Genomic DNA, 20,198 nt, shown 5'->3' on the forward strand with positions numbered 1-20,198 from the left:
ATGTGTCAGGTTTCAACTGAAACGCTGTGAATTATATGATACCAGTGTCAGTCTGAGGGGCTACGGAAGTTCATGGATTCATATATCAGACCACTTCACAGGTGCCTGAATTACCACTTAATGAAAAGTCTCTCTACTTAGGCCCTGTCCACACAAAGACAGAAGCCATGCTAGAAATAGCTGTATCTAAACATGGCTGATGGGAGCAGGGTTTTACCAGCACTCGTCTAACAGAGTGGCTGTGTCTACATTCAGGACTTTCACAAATTCTCCCACTGTTGCTTTAGCACTGGTGCCTCTCTGACTGTAAATAGCAGGAGGAGCATCCGACCCTGCTCTGAGCTACACTCGCACTCTGAACAGTTGTTAGCACTAGTGGAGTTGAACTGGTTCTACAGAATAGAGGTGAGAGGTGTCCACAAACAAAAACCTCATTGTAGGCCAGGGCCATGTGACCAGTTTTTTTTTAAATTCTGTTTTACGCCTGAGAACTAAACTAGAATTCTGTAACAAGGCCATAAGAGAGACAACAGATTAAACACGTTTGTTAGTAGCCATGTGGGTATTTGGGTGGGGATTAGACTGAAGCATGGTTTAATAACACCTTTCTAATCCTTGTGCATGCTTGTCAGGGAAACCGTTCTAGAACCCTTCTAGCAAGAACTGTGTTTAAACACTGTTGTTGCTAGCTAACACATGTTTATTTCCAACATTGGCAGGACCTGTACTTCCAAAAAAACTAGGAAACAACAGACTTCAGTTAGGAATCAATCACATTATAGAGCATCAAAATTAACATCACATTAAATTTACTGTATTGCAAAGAAACATAGTGAATGTAGCTGGTCACTAGTGTTTGAAAAAATTTCTAAATCAATGTTCATCTGGGGAGGGTAGAGTAGTTCTCACAACTTTACCTGGGGATGCTGGGACAGTTTTCACAACCTTGAATTGATGATGCCGGAAAAGTTGTATATCTATGAAGGTCCTGAAAACGCAGAAGACTTAACTTGAGCAGCATTGTAAATTCTTATTGCTTTTGTGTACTCAGCACCTCCCCAAGCCTACTAAGGTGGAAACTCAACAGTAGCTTAGATAGCAGTTTACTAAGCATTTTAAGTGTTTTGTTTCCTTTCAGTCCTGTAATTCCCATCATTCTCTCCCAAGTTAGCATCAGGTTTTTTTCCCCTTTAGAAAAATATATGTTTGTTAGGATTCCTAGATTTACAAACAAAATTGGGATATTACCAGCACTTCTCCATGACAGGAGAAGTATCAAGGAAGGTACATTTTACATGCCTAAGTAGAGAAATTTTACACAGTGCTCAACCCTGCCCCACAATCTAATGAAGCCCAGACAGTCAATAATCTGTTTCATGGTTGTTGAATCATAGAATCTTTTGGATTGGAAGGGACTTCTAGTGAGTTGTCCAGCTCATCCCAGTGTATAATAGTGGTTATTACTTGCACTTGGATACTACAGTGAGTGGTATCCTACAGATACATCATAATCAAATTGATTCCATTATCCTTCAACTATCCAAAATTGATGGGTTTTTCCAGGCTCTGAGGCAGTCAGTTAGGCACACACTAGACTGATTATCTGTAGGTTCTTCGCAACTGTGAATCAATCCCCTCTGCTTATCGGAGAATCTAGTCTATCCTCCAACCCAGAGGTAACCCACCCATTCATGGCCTTCATAGGTATTGTTCTGGGTTACTCTTCACAAGGCTAAGCTCGAACATGCTCACAGTTTGAAAAATTCAAAGCTACAGCCATGGGAACATGAGGTTGAATGATCAAATAGACGGCTAATCTTCACCTGTCATGCTGATAGACAATACAGGAACAAAATATTGACTCTACCTTTGCTTGTCTACAGTTCTGAAAATAGGCATCTTTGGTGGCAGTTTCTTATCTCAGTGGCAGTTCCATTAGCTAGAAGACGCTAATGGCGGGGGAAAAGGCTCTCTCTTCTCTTTCCCCTTTGCCTCTGTTTACTTTCCTTATCTGTCTTTTCCAGAAATATTGACATATATACTGTCCTCCAAATTCTGGCACTGAAAAGTGCATATTTCTGCCCTGACACTGGGACAATGTTCGCTGAGCATGTAGGAAATAAAGCAAATGGCCAATTTTACCTGTTCCAACAGGCTTCTAAAGTGTTAGAGTCTGCCAGAAGCCACATCATCATATTATTTAAACTCAAGGCTGTTGTGTCAAGAGCAAGGGCAAAAGGAACCATCCATAAAGACTCAGCATTGTAGTCTTTTATGGTGTGTGGTGAGCTAGCTGTTGGTAGCTAAGCAATGTTGTTCTATATATGTAAATATCTATATCACATGCTCTTCACGACAGTATCTGAGGTATCGGATGAGAACCATTGTTTTATTTTCCTAATTGTGGTACCCGAAGTAGCCCAGAGATCTTCTTGCTATCCCAGAATGAGTAATTTTGAGATCTAAACAGTGTGTGGGAAGTCGTATTATGAGAAGAGATGAATCCATGGAAGGTTCTCTCTCTTCTACCAAATGGAAAGCCACCAACCTAGGAAACAGAAATCTCAGTCCTATAAAACAGATTTCTAAATAAACAGTGATGAACACATATTCATCCTGTGCGAGTCTGCAGTGTCCATGAATTACTTCTACCTGAGAAAAACAGGAAATCTAATTTCATCAGGATAACTATCCAAAAGTATCTGTCTAGCTATCTTCAGTTTTTTTAAGTGGCTGGGTGTGAGGTTTGAGAAAACTGGGAAGGATGCAAAGTTGCAATGTATAACTAGACAAAGCTCAGTGGTTTCTGCTGAGTTTTAGTTTGAAAATCTGGGTTCAATTAAAAAAGTCAAAAGTGAAACTCAGGTATAGGCAGGAAGACTTCATAAGAGCCAAAAGAGACAGACAAACATAAATACATACATACATAAATAAAATATTTGCACTAATTCTGTCAACTGGAACCCACAGATTTCTATATGGCTTTGCTTTTCAGGGCAAAAACCACTTAAAAGGTGTTCCCTCAAAAGACTTATCTGGGAGAAAAACGTTTCTTCTAGTTTCCTCATAGATACTTAGGATACAGCAGGCTTGCAAGCTACCCCTCTACCTCCTTGGCAGCCTACCCAAATTCCTCTCCTAATGGTCAAATCAGGTTCAAAATCCAGAAATCTTTCCTTGTGGACTTTTCAGATGAATTTCTACCAGCCCTGTTTGTTCTACCAGTCCTGAAAGAGCATGTAATACTTAGCATGTAAGAGCTTTTATCTATGGCAATGCACTTAAGTTTTCAACCTCCAAGCAAACTTATTAGCAACTTGTTTTCCATTAAAAAAAAGAAAAATCTACAGTTTGTCTGCAAAGCACTATGCATGCCAATAATTAACAACCATTATTGTCATTTAATTAAACATAATATTTTAAAACATTTTTGGTAGGATGGCTTTTAGAACTCCAAACAATTAATTTTATATTCTCTCTTCTAATCTGTTCCTCCAACCAAACTCAAAACATACGATTTGCAAACAACTGTGAGGTTTCCTATAGAATAACAAACACAAAATCCTCCTTTTTTTCTTCCAGGTTTCAAGAACAGGCTATAGCTCACTAAGGGTCAGATTATTAGTTTCTTACTTCCATTGGTGAGCAATGGGGACTCATGTGAGCAACTACTCACCAGTATAAGCAAAGGGTTCACAGTCTGGCCAAAAACTGGAAATTACCTTGTAATATCTTTCATACCTGTGCAGGAGAAGATGACGATTTTGATCGTTCTCGACCTTTGCTGGATGCAGAAGCCCCTGATGGAATGAGATTTTCAGATGAAGCACATTTGCTGGTGCAGTTTCCGTCTGTTTCCCTGACAGCAGACTTGGGTTTTGAATGTGCTGTCTCAGTAGCCGAAGAACTAGCACTGTGTCTGTTGGTCCAGATCCCTGTGGCAATTAAAGCAGGGGAGGGTTCTGGAATTCTTTCTGGAGAGAGAAATTGGCAGATTACCTCATTATTTTGGGTCTTTCTGGTAATATCTGGTTTGGAAGTCTTGCCCTCAGCAAGCCTCTTAGCATTTGAAGGCCTCTTCTGCAGGGGCGGTTTGTGCAGAGCACTAGCGGGCCTTTGTGCAATCTTTCGTTCCATGTATTCAATAAGTGCAGTATGCTGGATTTGCTTCAACTCGGTCTTGGAGAGATTGGAGTTGGCAAGCGCACTCCCTCGGTTTTCCAGAATCTTTCTTCTGGCTGCCACTGCATCTTGTTCATTAATTTCATCCGACCTGACCCCAGTGCTTTCCGATCTTTCAAGATCACCCTGATCTTGCTGATCGTCCAGTTTATTGAGCTTCTCAGGTTCGGAATAGCACAATTTCTTTTGTTCTTCTGTTATCCTTTTTCTTCCTCCTATTCGAGCAGCTTGTGGCCTCTTTGTTTCTTCTTCTTTGCTGCTGTTTTCCAGAGACTTGGGAAGAGGAATCAACTTGGCATCCTCATTTGCACTGGATAAGGACAAAGATCTGAGATGTTCAATTGACGGTCTTTTGGAGGGTTTCTGCTTCAGCCTTATGGGCAAGCTCATCTGTAAATCCTTTCTTTTGAAAGATGTTTCTCTCAGGACCTTTCTTTGAGCAACTTTAAGTTTTTCCCTGTAATCATTCTTGAAACTCTCATCCACCGATGAAACAGAGCTCCCCAGAATTACATCATCAGTCTCATTAATGGTATCATCCCCTGTACACTGAAGGTGGCGTTTGTTCTTTTGAAGCTGGCTAATTTCTCTTTCTATCTCTATAGGTTGTGCAGAAACAGGGTGATTGCTCCTTGGAGAGGTCTTAGGCAAACTTCCTGAGTCCTCATGTTGCTGAGTGTCATTTTTGTGACTCAGAATGTTGGTGTTTTTCCCACCAGAAAGGTAATAAAGGAGAGGAGTTGTCTGCCTGTTTATTTTTTCACTGGCAGAATCATCCTGAGGCTGTCTTTCAAGCTTCTTTTGAAATTCAAGTTGGTGTTTTCTTTGATGAACAGGATTTAGGGTGTCCTCTTCCTTTGGGTTCATGTTAAGGTCAGGACTGCTATTGTTAGATTGTGTTTCACTCTGGAGTCCATTTGGAAATTGAGATGGGGAGTCATTGTTTGGTCTGTAATAAGATGTTTGGTCAGCACTATCAGAAAATTGCTTATTTCCAAAATCCAATTCCCCATGGTGAATAGGCTCTGTTTCTACACCTTCCAAGCTGTAGGACAGTGGTGATTTCTGCATTTTGATATGTTGATTGAGAAGTAGTTCCCAAACATCATTCCTGTTTTCTTCTTTGGAGCCAGAGCACTGATTCTTGTCCTCGGAGCTGTTCAGTTTCTCAGACACATCTTCACTTGGAAGAGGACTGTCCATGTATTTTAAGCCTGCCCTACTCTCCAATACATCCTGATCCAAGCTTGAATACTCTTCAGTCCAGAATGGGCACTGAATGCAGGGAAACTGTCCCTCTTGTTGGCTGGATTCTGAGACTCTGCTTTGCAAATCTGCTTCTCTAAAGAGTGGTTCGTGTACTCCACAGGCAAAAAGATACTGTTTGTTCTCTTGTGTATCATTAACAGCACTGAGGTTGGTATGCAGTGGATGAGAGGACTTAGAGTTCATCTCCTCAGGAATTTTATAAGCTTGGACTGAATTCTGAGTACAGAAAAGATTTGGGGTCTTAGCCAAAGAGTCAGACTTTAAATATTCTTGAAAAATAATAGACGAGGGTCTGATGAAAATATGAGGCTTGTTTTGCTTTGTGCCATCTTGGGATGGATCCCTCTCTTTGCTTTCCTCAGTCATTAGCCCCTCATTCTTTGACCTGAATACCCAGTTTGTCCCTGAATCAGAGGGGAGAAGGACATTGCTAATATCCTGAGCACAAGTAGCTAGTTGCACACTATAGTCAAAATGATTTCCAGAATTAGATTTCCCTCTTGTAATTTCAAAATTTCTGGTAGCTTTATAGCTATGAAGTCGTGCTGGTGGTGATGGTGGACGAGGGGGTAAAGCCAGAGGTGATGGTGGCTGACATAAAGTCCCATGGGTAGGAGTGCTTCTGTATTGTCCATTGAGCCCAGTATCGTCGGAGCTGTGATGACTACCCAGCTCCAGTGACTTGTGCTGATGTGTGGGTTTAGGATCAGAGTTTATTGCATTAGGATTATAAATTCCTCTTACATATTCCGAGTCCATATATGGCAATCGCTCTAAGGGCAGACAATAGTTTTCATTATAATATGGTGGAGAATGATATTCTGGAACGTTTGAGCCACCAGAGAAAGAGCTGTAAGCAGAATCTAAGAGGTGGTCTAAGCTGCTGATGGACTTAAGTGGCGAGAGCCTGTTTCCATAATCAGGTGAGACCACTGGCTCCAACAGTTCTGCAATTTGGCCAGCTTGCTTGAGGTTCCATCTTTCGATCTCATTCCCATAGGAAGCCATATCTACTATCAGCCAGCTCCTCCAGGAAAAGAATTCAGATTAAGTCTCCCTGCTTGTGACTCAGCACGTTTTACTGTATTTAGCACATTTCATGTGTAGGTAGATGATCCTGGAGAGAAAAACAAAAACATTTTGAAAAACAGCCATTGAGAAGGATGATTACAGATTTAGACAGAGCCGTAACTAGGCATTTTAGTACCCCGGGCAAGCAAGCATCTGTGCACTCCCTACTGTTTTTTCCCCTTCATTTCCCTGCCCCATTTTCCCACCCCCATGACTTTCAGCCTGGGAAGCTACCCCACTCACCCCACCCTGGTTACAGCCCTGGCGTTAGACTATGTACTAGATCCTCAACTGGTGTAAACCATTTGTAACCCCATTGAACCTGAAGTAAATCAGCGTAGCTCTATTGACATCTGCTGAGACTCTGGCCCTAAATATAATCAATGGGGTCTGAGTGTAAAATTTACATTCAGCATATTTCAACCAAATTGTTTTTATAAGGAGCACAGATAACATGTGACCTCTAAGAAGTGGGAAAATCCTGGGATTCCATTCTTTCTCCCATTGTATCAGCAATATCTGGTGTAAGTTTCATGTAGTACTGGGGCGGGGAAAGGCCTTCATTAGTCACTGTGAAAGAGGGAGTCCAGTGATTTAAGCACAGGTGTGGCAGCCAAGATCTCCTGAGTTCTAATTCTAGTAGCTTAACTTTTAAAAGTAAATGTTAATGTCTGTAAAGTGTGACTGGAATGTGAAATGTGTGTATTTAAATGGGTTACATAGAAAGAAAACACGTGCGATGCTTGCTTCTAAACATAACTTTTGTGCTCCAGCTCCTCTTGAATTCCACTGCGCAGGAATGGCATTTTTAAAAATAAAATAAATTACTCCCAAAGAGATGAATACTAGATTTCAATCCATTTTTTGGAGTCTGATCCATTAATGGTGACAGGTTTCAGAGTGGTAGCCGTGTTAGTCTGTCTCAGCAAAAAGAACGAGGAGTACTTGTGGCACCTTTAAAGACTATCAGATTTATTTGGGCATAAGCTTTTGTGGGCTAAAACCCACTTTCGTGTCAAAAGCTTATGCCCAAATAAATTGGATAGTCTTTAAGGTGCCACAAGTACTCCTCGTTCTTTTTGCTGATCCATTAATGGCTCCAGGTTCATGCTAATGCTTGGCAACTTTATCCAATACTTTCCATGAACTGGTGCGTAAAAGAAAAGGAAATGTACAGGGGGGTCATTTCATGCAACACTGAATACAGCAGTTGTTATAACAGCACAAGTCAACTCTTTAGGACAGAAAGTGAAGAATATCTTATTAATTTGAAAACAGAAAATTTAGGGCAGTAGAATGTAATTACTTGAGTTAGAATTTTGGCAGGATGCTAGGATTATCATCCCAGCTATCACAAAAAGTGCCCTGGGGACTTTTGGATAAAGCAGAGATGCAGACCATTTTACCATTAAACACTGCACCTGCAACTGGACAGCTCCCCCAACACCAGGCTTGGACATAAATTCATTACTGACTCAAAGGGAAAAGCACCTCTTTCTAAATCACTAATATGTTTTCCTGCTAGTACCTTGAAGATCTTTTAGGGTATGTCTACACTGCACTACAAAGGCCTGCGGCATGATTGGCCTAGGTCAGTTGACTTAGGCTCATGAAGCTCAGGCTGTGGGCTTACAAAATTGGAGCCTGAGCTCTGAGACCCTGGGAGGTGCGACGGTCTCAGAGCCCAGGATCTAGCCCAAGCCCGAACATAGACACTGCAATTTAATAGCTCTGCAGTCTGAGCCCTGCAAGCCTGAGTCAGCTGATCCAGGCTCTAAGATTCCATTCCGTGGGTTTTTTAGCACAGTTTAGACATATCCTTAACCAGGTACTGACCTGGTCTGATGTGGAGTTTGTGAGGACTGGTGAGATTACAGTGCAAATTGGTGTGGCTGCAGGTGTACTTGCCCTGTTAACCTTTTAAGATGCGTGTTTGGAACCTGGAAGCTTGTATGACTTCCTGCAAATTGTAGCTTTATAAAACTGAATCCGTTACTATATTTAAGGTATCACTTATCTATATCTGCTGTTTGTTCAGAACTGAAATGAGTCTGATTCTGACGTTACACAAATTTTACACCAGTGACACTCTGGTGGCATTATTCCTGATTTACACCAGCATACCTGAGAAAAGAACCAGGCCCATTCTCAATGTACCAAACTATAATACCTCCTAAATCCTTTTCTTTTTGTCCTGCTATGCTTGTTAGTCTAAGATACTATCTGTTAGGAACTGGTTTTCAGATTAACTAATTATTATTCCTTCCTATAAAACAATTCTATTCAATCACCTTTATCAGTATAACTGTCACTCTTCTTTCTAAATAAGTAAATCCAAGCCTGGCTAGCGCACCAGCCCCAATCAAATGAATGTCTTTTGTCAGTACCTGGGCTTTACATAAAGATTTACTGTACATCTGGTTTGCATGTCTCAAACCTTATTCTGCTGTGTTAATATTTAGTTACATTAGCCAAACCAAAAGAGAGGGCTATATAAACAAAAGGAAACTAATGCAGATTTCAAAAGGCTCCTGTCATATTTCTAGGTGTATTGATATTTAATGGTACCAAAAACAGCTGACATCAGTAGTGCTAAAGAGTAATTCACCAAAACTCAGCAGTCATCAGACCGTTTGAAAAATGAAGAGTCCAATACTTTTGCACAGATCATGTCCATTATTTCTCTTTCTCAGGGCTAGTCTTCATTGGAACAGTTACTAGAAGGAGCCTAGTAATGCAGTGAGAATGCAACAACAGGCTAGAGCTCAAGTTAGCACCACTCATCAACTGCTAATCCAATCGCTCTGTGGGTATGTATGCCCTTGGCAGAGGAGGTGTAAATTCCAGCTCAAGGAGACATACCCACACTAGCTCTGGTCGAGCTAGCACCCTACAAGGGTGTAGCTGCAGTGGTGTGGGCTAGCCATGCCAAGTACATATCCAGGCCTGCTGATGGGGGAAGGGCAAAGGGGGCAAATGCCCAGGAGCCTGGATGACTTAAAAGGGCCTGGGGGCCCGTGGCAGCGGTGGCCAGGAGCCTTGGGCCCTTTTAGATCGCCTGGGCGGGCCACAGGGCTCCTAGGCACGCGCAAACACTCCAGGGCTGGGCCCCGCGGGCCGGCACGGGGTAGGTCCCTCAAGTGACGGGATGTCCCGGAAGTGACAGGTTCATCTCTTCTGCCCCAGTCCCCACCCCCCCTTAAGGACAGCCCTGGCCCTGAGGCCTGGAATTTCTGTCGCCAGGCTTGTACATACCCATCCAAGATGCTAGGCATGTACTCAGGCAGCAGTCCATCCCGCCACTTATGCCACTCTATATTAGCATGCTAGTTTGATCAGCGTTAGCGGAGGTATGTCTCCCTGAGCTGGAATCTACCTCTCCAGCTCCAATGGTAGACATACCCTGCACTGCTAATCCAATCACTCTGTGTAGCTCAAGTGTGGCTTGCAGTATGGTTGCTCTCACCCTTGCGCCTACTCATTGCTCAATATTCATAGAATCCTAGAACCATAGGGTTAGAAGGGACTGCCAGGATTATCTAGTCTAACCCCTGCCAAGATGCAGGGTTTGCTGTGTCTAAACCATCTAAGACAGATGGCTATCCAGCCTCCTTTTGAAAACATCCAGGGAAGAAGTTTCCACAACTTCCCTAGACAGGTCTTTTCCATTGTCCTACTGTTCTTACAGTTAGGAGGTTTTTCCTGATATTTAATCTAAATCTACTAAACTGTGGTTTGAACCCATTGCCTCTTGTCCTGACCTCCATGGCAAAAGAGAACAACTTTTCTCCATCTTTTTTATGGCAGCCTTTCAAGTATCTGAAGACCGCTATCATATCCCCTGTTAATCTCTTTTCCAAAATAAAGATACCCAATTCTTTCAGCCTTTGCTCATATGGTTTGCATTCTATCCCTTTGCTCATCTTTGTTGCTCACCTCTGGATCCTTTCCAGTTTATCTACATCCTTGTATAAATTGATGACCAAATTAGGCACAGTGCTCCAGCCGAGGCCTAACCAGTGCAGAGCATAGAGCGGTACTGTCACCTCCCGTGACTTGCATGCTGTCATAAAAATAAAAGGAAGGGTAACCACCTTTCTATATACAGTGCTATAAAATCCCTCCTGGCCAGAGACAAGACACTTTCAAATCAGAAGGGGGGGAAACAAAGGGTTTGTCTGTCTGTGTGTTGCTTTTGCCGGGAACAGATCAGGAATGCAGACTCAGAACTTCTGTAAAGTTAGTAAGTAATCTAGCTAGAAATGCGTTAGATTTCCTTTTATTTAATGGCTGGTAAAATAAGCTGTGTTGGATGGAATGGCTATTCCTGTTTTTGTGTCTTTTTGTAACTTGAGGTTTTGCCTAGAGGGATTCTCTATGTTTTCAATCGGATTACCCTGTAAGGTATTTACCATCCTGATTTTACAGAGGTGATTCTTTTACCTTTCATTAAAATTCTTCTTTTAAGAACCTGATTGATTTTTTTTATTGTTCTTAAGATCCAAGGGTTTGGGTCTGTGTTCACCTGTACAAATTGGTAAGGATTTTTATCAAGCCTTCCCCAGGAAAGGGGGTGTAGGGCTGGGGGGAATATTTTGGGGGAAGACTTCTCCAAGTGGGCTCTTTCCCTGTTCTTTGTTTAACACGCTTGGTGGTGGCAGCATAGGGTTCAAGGACAAGGCAAAGTTTGTACCTTGGGGAAGTTTTTAACCTAAGCTGGTAAGAATAAGCTTAGGGGATCTTTCATGCAGGTCCCCATTTATGTACCCTAAAGTTTAGAGTGGGGAAGGAACCTTGACACATGCATGTTAATGCAACCAAATTGCATTTGCTTTTTTTTTTTTTTCTTTCTTTCTTTTCTGCGCAACAGCATCGCATTGCTGACTCATGTTGAGGTTGTGATCCACTGCAACTCCCAGGTCCTTCTCAGCAGTGCTGCTCCCAAGTCAGCTTTCCCCCACTCTCTATTTGTGCATTTGTTTTTTCACAAATGTAAAAGTGTAGCACCTTACATTTGTCTTTGTTGAATTTCATTTTGCTGCCTATAGCCCAGTTCTCCAGTTTATCAAGAGCCTTCATATTAAGCATGTTCTTAAGTGTTTTGTGGGTTTGTATTTCATGGACCCTTTCCAAAGTCATCTGAAGTGGTACTCTTTCCATTGACTTCAATGGGCTTTGGTTCAGGTGTTTAATGAAAAGAGTCAAATTAGGGTCACTGTCAAGAATACAGAATAGTCTTATCTCCATTGCAGTGTATCTCAAGGTAGAACTCCATTATTGCCCCTAACCTGACTCTAGTCCACACACAAAAATCTCTAGCTCAAGTTAAATAATACTTTAGCTAGCTGGCCCATCCGGGGGAAAATGGATTGAAGCTTGAGGGCTGCTAACGCTGGAGTTAGTAATGCAGTGGGGAGGCAGCTGCATGGCACAGCTTGTTAGCACCAGCTGTTAATCCAATCGCTCTGTGTAGCTCCCCTGCGATTGCACAGCGTGGTCATACTCACTCTTGATTTAATGTTAGCTGGGATTGGTTTTAACATTTAGGGGGTTGCGTACGTCTTTATAAAATCTGTTCATCTAGGAAAGAATTTTTTAAACACGTGTCTGTCTCAAAAGTCAAGAGGAAAAATGAATTAGAGAAAAGGAGGGGATCGAGTGAGGAAGAGAAGGGAAACAAAGAGCGAAAGCAAACTGAGCAGAGGAAAACAAAGTGATTAGAAGGAGAAAAACAGAGGGGAAGTGAAGTGAAGAGGAGGGGGAGATGGAGAGGGGAAAAAACAGGTATAGTGAAGTAGAACCCAGGAACAGAGAAAGGGTGAAGATACAAAGACAGAGAAAAGCACAGAGCAAGAAAAAAAGGATAGGACAGGGAGAGAAGCCAAGAATGAGATAAACAGGGAGAACAAGAATATGATTAAAAAGAGAAGAAAGGAGGTGGGTTGACAGGAGACAGCTGGAGCATACAACAGAATAAGTTGTCCCTACATACATTTCCACCTAGTCATCCAAAAGGAACATGCACAACTGATAATTTTTCATGGTACCTCTTACAATGCCATATTCTACCACTCGTAGCAACACTGTACTTCAGTGTCAGAAGTGGATATGTTTTTTACATTCAAAACAAATAAAACTAGAAGGAACTAGATTACTCTTCAGGGACTAACCCTAGGATACCAAGACTATCTCCTCTAGGCCACTAGTTTGAATCCAGCACAGGTCAGTAATGAGTCAACTTTTGCATATTCGCATCCATCACAAAAAAACACCATCAAAATAGGCGTTAATTTTACAACATGTTGCTAAGCTCAGCAGAGGCACACTCGAGTGAGCAGTGTGTCAGATATGGCTACCCACCAGATTGCTGTGAGGGGAATCCCATTTCTGGTTTCCCCTGGTATTTCAAACTTCCCTGGGTCTCAGCAAGTTGCACACTGTTATCTCCCTTGGCCTCTCTGGCACACTACTGGTGCACCAATTCTGTCTTGTTACCTCTTCAAAGAGTCCCTCAACCCACCTGCCTAGGCCTCCAGAAAGAGCACTGATCCCTAGGGTACCCCAGTAGCTTAAACACACCTTCTCCAAGAATCTCACTGAAGATGTGAACCTTCTGGGTTACAGTTTAACTCTCTCAGGAGGCACGTTGTGGCTATAGCACATAACACAGAGACACTTTGCCCAGAGTTATACAACACAGTTGCTCTTCACTTAATCACACATGCAATACTCAGATCCATACAAAAAATAAACCTTACACACATTTTCCCTTTCTAGCTTCCCTTGAAAGAGCAAAGGCCGCTTCTGCCCATTATAAACTTCCAGTCTCTTCTGTCAGGTGACTCCCTGGGCAGAATGAGCAGGTGATCACAGAATCTTCCCAGGTGACTTCATTGTTAGGTGATCTCTACCCTGTTGAACCAGTTCTCCTGGTTGGCATAGAGTGACCAGATGTCCCGATTCTATAGGGACAGTCCCGACAGTTGGGACTTTTTCTTATATACGCACCTATTACCCCCCCAACCCCGCCCCAATTTTTCACATTTGCTATCTGGTCACCCTAGGTTGGCAGCCAGTCTTTTGTCTAGAACTATTACATTTCAGAGGTATGGCAGGCACATAAATTAACGTTAGCCCTCTTTTGTTAGCCCTTTGCCATCCACCTTTGGAATTTCAGTCCACCACGGAGGCAAAGGGACACTAGAGAAGGCAAAGCACTGCAGAGTCAAAGTGGAGTTTGCAGCTTGGCAAAGATACACACAAAGAGTTCATAATCTCACACAGAATTCACCAATGGCACAGCCAGTTTTCCCAGATCGACACTGTGAGCCATGAAGACTGACGTGTTCACTCATGCAGCAGCGCTCCCTCTAGGATCTGGCTGAGGTGCACCAGCAGCTGCGGTCCCTGCCTGTGCTTTATCTATTCAGAGGTAAAACAGAGGACCCCGGCCAATCCAGCACTTTTCATCTGCACTAACTTTACTTTAAATAAAAAAATTAAGCTACCCAGCCCAAAGCATAGTGGGCTGGCTTTGCTCACAGGCTTGAAATACATGTGGAGTAAATCATTTCTAATGCAATACACAAACACAAACAAGGGCCAGTATACTGTCCCAGGGGACACACTGGTAAGTTGCTCCACAAAGACTCATTGAGAAGCAAGTACTAGTTCATGCCTTGTTTGACGGGCGTCATAAAAGCCGCTCATTACTTCAGTTAAGCTTTCATGCCACTTATCCTCTAACTTAAAACTCTACATCCTGTGAAATCTCTCTTAACTGATAGCAGAGGGACCACCAAAATTAAATGCTGCTAGAGACTCAATCTGTCTTCACAGATTGTGCTGTCAGCAGCAAGATATACATCATAAAGAGAGGCAAATACTTTCAGCACTGGGAGACTCAGAACTCCCTTACAGACACTTAAATGCAATGGAAAAAGCAGCAGCAGCTGCTAAGAGTTCACATATAATAAATGTTCTGTACATGAAAGCAACTCTGCCAATTGTTTAAAAAACACCCTATGTTTATAGGACCAAATATGGAGCACCTGACATTGACACAACACTATTATTATTTATGATGCATGGGGATCAAGTACAATGAGCAACATCTCCGCAAGCAGTTCACTTAAGCAGATAAAGCAAACTGGCTAAAGACATTTGGAGCTATTAAACATAACAAATATTCACATTAGCTAACCCACCTCAGCACAGAACCTCTTGGATGTATTCACAGAAGGTACTAAAGCTTGGCAGAGTCAGAGAGGACCCATCCAGTGACCCAGTTCAGTATTTCCCCTTTAAAACTGCACTTAAACCTGATGATCACAGTGATTTTAATTAGTTACCAACATAAAAAGAAACCAGATTCTTCAAAACCTTCCATGCCAAGCTCCTTAATACTGACCCACTTTCCAAAGAGATTCAAATTATATCCAAACGCAGTCAAAGTTATAGATGGTCTTCCTTTCTGAAAAAAAAGTCAAGAACTAACCAGAATTTTAATCTACAATCCCCTATGATGCACATTTCCAGCTGGCAGGGGGAGAAAGATTTCACTGGTGATGCTGCTGTTTGAACAAAAAGCCTCACATTCCTGGCTTGTTTCAAAGACAGTCCTGGTATCATTCATTTTGAACCAAGAGAGAAGGTGGAGAGCAGCCAAGCAGAGGGGCAGCTACAAGTTAATTTATAAAAGGAACTTGGACTTGCAAGGCACAGTAAACAAATTAACTAGCTTCTGGTAAAGCAATGGCAGAGCAGCAGCATAGTGTGGAAATTTGTGCTGGGTTCTTTGGGAATAAAATTGTTTTCATGCAGAATAATGCAAATGGGAAATAGAATTAACCAAACTATTTTTAAGTCTGAAAGATCTACTTGACTCTTGGAAGAGCGCTGGCTTTTTTTAGAGACAATCCAAACAGACACAGAAGTTAGATTCTGGCCCTGAATAAGGGGCCACCATGTGAAAATGCCAAGCATAATAGGTTTACTAATGGCAAAACTCCCATTGACTTCAGTGGGGTAAGGCTGGAGCCACATTTAAGAAGTTCAGGAAGATAAAACACTGGATATCTGGCAAAGAGCAGAGTCCTGGAGCTTTTGAAGCTGCGATAGAAAGAAAAATAGACACAGAAAGTTTGCTTTGGAAGTAGGGGAAGCACTGACACAGCAAGGCCATAAAATTAGAATCAGAATCTAATGCATTTACCTTCATACCAATTTTAGATACTGTTTACATGCATCCGATGAAGTGAGCTGTAGCTCACGAAAGCTTAGGCTCAAATAAATTGGTGAGTCTCTAAGGTGCCACAAGTCCTCCTTTTCTTTTTGCGGATACAGACTAACACGGCTGCTCCTCTGAAACCTGTTTACATCTGTTAACTTAGCAGACTAGGAATCTTTCACATGGTGCTGACAAAGTGCGCAAGAGGGGCATCGTTTGCGAAGTGCACAATGTGCTGCACTCCGACTGCCTTGCGTAGACCCTGCTGCAATACTCCAAAAGATATCTAGTTTGTGTTGGTGTAGTTCTGTTTGAAACTACACTGGGAGTTGGGCTGTGAGGGCCTAGAAGACTTTAATACAAACTCTTAGGGCAGTGGAGAGGCCAAAGGGTAGGATACAATGCTGATAGTGGTCCCTGCCAACTATAAAATGTAGGAAACATCTGTGAGATGGGTGCATGCCTATATGAAAATAAGTGTCCAGCAGGTCAAGAGAGACAAACCAATCTCCTGGATTCAGGAGGGTAACTCAACTCCAGAAGGTAAGTCAATACTAGGGAGAAATCTCTCTCAGTACCACTCAGCAAAGGTAACTCAGGTTCTTCAGGATCTAAAGGACTTTGTGGGAAAAGGATGATGATACCTGAATGATACCAGGAAGCCTAGATAGTACTGAGGGGTAGTCTGACCAGGCACTCTCCCACCATGGTCTGAAGACAATTTAGCCTTGCTCATAGATGAGTCCTTGTGTTTCGGAGACACGGATTCAGTATTGGTATCGATGCTGCTCAAGGTTGTTTACCAGATGGCTTCTCAGAACCTGGCATGATCTTCATGATCTTTTTACCTGGCGCTGGGGTCTTGGTATCAGAGGAAGTAGAAGCCTCAGAAGTACCTATCCCAGGACTCAAGGTCTTCTTAAACCCAGTCTAAAAGGGTGGCTTTCTCCTTCTCTTGGATTCTCATTCTAGACTATATGGTCTCTTCTTTTTTGGCAGTCTGGATGACTCTGAAGGCCCCCTGTCCCCCCGGGTCTTCACTTACCACAGCAGGAATGGTCATCGGGTCTCTCTGAGCAGCCGAAGCCAATGTACAGGAAGGAGACTCACACCCCACAGTTCTCAGAGAACACTCCATCAACAATAGTTTTAGTCTCTGTCCTCCCTAAGTTTTTGAGACCTGCTTTTGAAACCTGAGCAGACCTTACACTTGCAGGGAACATGAGCCTCTCCAAGGCCGCAGAGGCAGCTTCAATACCTGAAGAGAAAAGACCTGTCTGACTGGGCTTGAAGCCGTGGTCTTGGGCATAAACTGTTAGGAGAGGCTGCAGATTGAAGCCTGAGATACAACAAAGACCCAGATTGGGCAAAATGAAGAAGGGAAGGGGGAGAGGGTAAATGAGACACCTGTTACACTCTTGGGCTCTTTTCCCCTAAATCCTGAAATCGGAAACTTCAATCTGAATGTGTTTTAAACAATTATGTGGAGCTAAAACCCCTCTGCAAAAGGAAAAAGGAAACACATTCAAAATGCAACTGATATCAAAACGATGCTATTGTTTTCCTAAGCCGCTGAGTGGCTAAGCCGCCACATAGAATGCAGTCTCTGGGTCTTAGACATGTCCAAGCAACCCTGTAGTACACAATTCTGGAACAATGTACACATTCGAGGCATGTAGCATATATTGTCGTTTCCTTGTCGGAGGATTACAATGACATGCATTAAATTAAAAAACGTAAGAAAAACAGCAGATGAAGTCAGGTGCATTAGTAGTGTACCATTCAGAAATCTAAGGAAGAAATAAAGTCACTAACCATTCAAGGTACAAATTTGAAATGGAAAGTTAAGGCCAACTTGATTTCCATTGGTTATTATTTACAGTATGTATTACAATAGTACACAGGGACCCCAGCGTGGCCCCTTTGTGTAGGGAGAGACGGTCACTGCCCTGAGCAGGGCAGTCCCTAAGGGTGTGCGGGGCCCGGAACAACTCCTCCCCACCCTCACTCCACCCCTTCCCCCAGGCTGCCACCCCCGCCTCTTCCCCCAATCCCTGAGAGTTTACCATCTGAATAAATGAGAAGACAGAGGGTGGCAGGGGAAACAGAGCCACAGAGGGGAAGTGACTTGCCCAAATGTCACACAGCAGATCAGCGGCAGAGCTGGAGTAGAACCCCCATCTCTTGAGTCTCAAGACAGTGTTCTCTTCACTAGACTATGCTACTTCTGAATTGGCCATACAGTGCTTAGCACAATGAGGCCTTGATCCTTGATTAGGTTCCTAAGTACAATAGTAATATCAATAATAGCAGGTCAATGTACAGAAGCTTACACGGTTGTTGTCCATTCTGCATTTCTTCTGTGGACAGTAACTCTGCTCAGATCAGGTATGGATAACACGGCGATAAAAGCATGTACCCTGTCCGCATTAGAACTCCTACTGCCACTAGTGAGAGTGTAACAATGAGAGATTTCCTGAAAAATCCTACTGAGTATACTTGTGCAAGTGATTCTCTTGTGAGTAAAGGATTCAGGCTCTGGCACCAGTCCTAAGGCATAGTACAGTTACTCATGGAGTACTCTACTGCTGTTAAAATATTAGCAGCCCAGTTAATCGGTCATAAAAACATTTTACATTTCTGGCAAATATCTCTGTACAGAGGGAGAATGGTGACCCTAAGCTGCAGCCAGTTAACAAGGACAAATCTTATCCTTCCTTTAAGGACAAGTTTTCTTCCTCTCTTTAATTTGCTCTTGTTTGGGGTGACCTTCCTTAGATTATGTTGGTTACTGTTAATGAATCAATTAACTTTCTTGGCAGTCTGTACAACACTTGTCCAGACTAGACCAAGGCCTCTCTGAGTATTAGAGATTTTTTTATCGTGTCTCTAAATTCTCCTGACAATCCAGGGAGAACAACTCTCCTTGCACTAAACAAAGCATGCAGTGCTGCTGGTTTAGTGACATTGTAAATTCACAGGCACAATCTTTGCATCAGAGCAGCCTGAAACAACACTTAATAAATATGACGCATGGTTTGAACCCCTGAGGCAGATTTCCCCTAGGTCGAGTGATTCATGCCTGTGAATAGGTTTAGTAATTGTGGGGCATCTATGCTCACTTTGGGATGACCATTCTAGTCTTGGACACTCCTACTTTGGAACGGACTTTTCCAAAATGAAATGTCAGGTCAGTCTGTAGCATCCAGAGTGGGTCAGGTCTGTGGGAGAGGTGTCAGTCCATCCAAAAATCAGGGGAATTACCAGAAACTTCAATGATTCAACGTGTATCTAGAACAAGCTTTCTGGAGTGGAACAAGGTGTCTCTGGGTATTTCCCTCTCTCCCTTGCTGAGAATCTCTCTGTGTCCATGTTTTCTTTCAGATTATTTGTCCTACTTTTTTAATCCTTTTTTAAACATTTCATTTTCACTTCTCTCACCTCCATTCCCCTCTTTGTTCCCTTCTCCCCTACATTTTCACACCCCTTGGACTTCTAGCCCCCTTCCAAAGAGCAGAGGTCCCACTGGTACTCCAAATGCAGCTAATATGATGTGGGCAGGTGGCAAAATGAATTTTTAGGGGTCATCTTCCAACTGCAGCTGAATTGATGTCCCTAGCAGTTAGTAATTAAGTACCCTGCACACTGTGTACACTATAAAAAATAATTCATCCTGTATCTTTAGCATTTAACTGCATTTCAGCTCGGTCCGACTCCAGTACCGTAAACAATGGAACCTTATTACATTTGTTCCTAGGTGATCAGTGGGAGTTAAACTCACATAATAAGTGTTGTAAGTTTGAGCCTTATTTAGTGAAGTCATTTTTTTTCCTACTGACCAGCTCCATTCTGGACCCAGTCCTGCAGCCGTTATTAATATGAGTACTCCTCTTGACTCACATAAACAACGGCTACAGCTAGGATCAGGCCCCAATCTAAGCAGAGGCTTGCATGAACCAGAATAGCAAATCTACACAGTAGGATGCACAGATACACATGCGCTTTTCATTCCTCTTCACTACACACTGAGTTCTAGTACATGAGAATTTATTCTAAACAGATTGTAAATCTCTTGATTAATGAAATAAAAATCAATCACATCTGAATGAAAGAAATATTTCTAGTGGTTGAGACAGGGAAAGTTGAGGAGCTATTTGCCCCATCCCCAGAGTGTATAGGTTGGGGTTTTTTGCCTGTACGTGCAAAACTGTCCATATATGTGCATGTGGAGTTCTTTAAACAGAGGAGAGTCTTTGGCAAGCTTAGTTTTATTATTCAAGTTGAAAGTATAGGAGAAGTGACTTACTCAACAGTCAGTGGCATGTTCCATAGGCACTGACTCCTTGGGTGCTCCGGGGCTGGAGCACCCCAGAAAAAAAATACTTGATGCTTAGCACCCTCCAGCCACAGCTCATCAGCGACGCTGTCAAACAGCTCATCGGCGGCT

General features: G+C 42.6%; 1 protein-coding gene and 1 long non-coding RNA gene across 7 annotated transcripts in view; one reads left to right on the forward strand and one right to left on the reverse strand.

The window, feature by feature from the left end:
* The window catches only part of LOC140915648 (uncharacterized), an 80,631-nt gene that overhangs the window by 19,787 nt on the left and 40,646 nt on the right, over window positions 1-20,198 (forward strand). The gene's annotated exons all lie outside the window — the stretch shown is intronic.
* SHROOM1 (shroom family member 1) overlaps window positions 1-20,198 on the reverse strand; it is a 75,001-nt gene that overhangs the window by 12,282 nt on the left and 42,521 nt on the right. For 4 of the 5 annotated variants that reach the window (XM_073355666.2, XM_073355662.2, XM_073355664.2 and 1 more), the window contains 2 exons: window positions 3,742-6,568; window positions 918-988 (listed from right to left, as the gene is read on the reverse strand). In XM_073355666.2, the coding sequence (XP_073211767.1) occupies window positions 918-988; window positions 3,742-6,459 (2,789 nt within the window). In that variant the 5' untranslated portion in view covers window positions 6,460-6,568. Of the gene's footprint in view, window positions 1-917; window positions 989-3,741; window positions 6,569-10,458; window positions 10,586-20,198 lie in introns of those variants that run through there. The other variant, XM_073355665.2, reaches the window with a different exon arrangement.

The sequence above is a fragment of the Lepidochelys kempii genome, chromosome 8 (assembly GCF_965140285.1).
Source record: "Lepidochelys kempii isolate rLepKem1 chromosome 8, rLepKem1.hap1, whole genome shotgun sequence".
In the NCBI taxonomy this organism is placed as follows: domain Eukaryota; kingdom Metazoa; phylum Chordata; order Testudines; family Cheloniidae; genus Lepidochelys; species Lepidochelys kempii.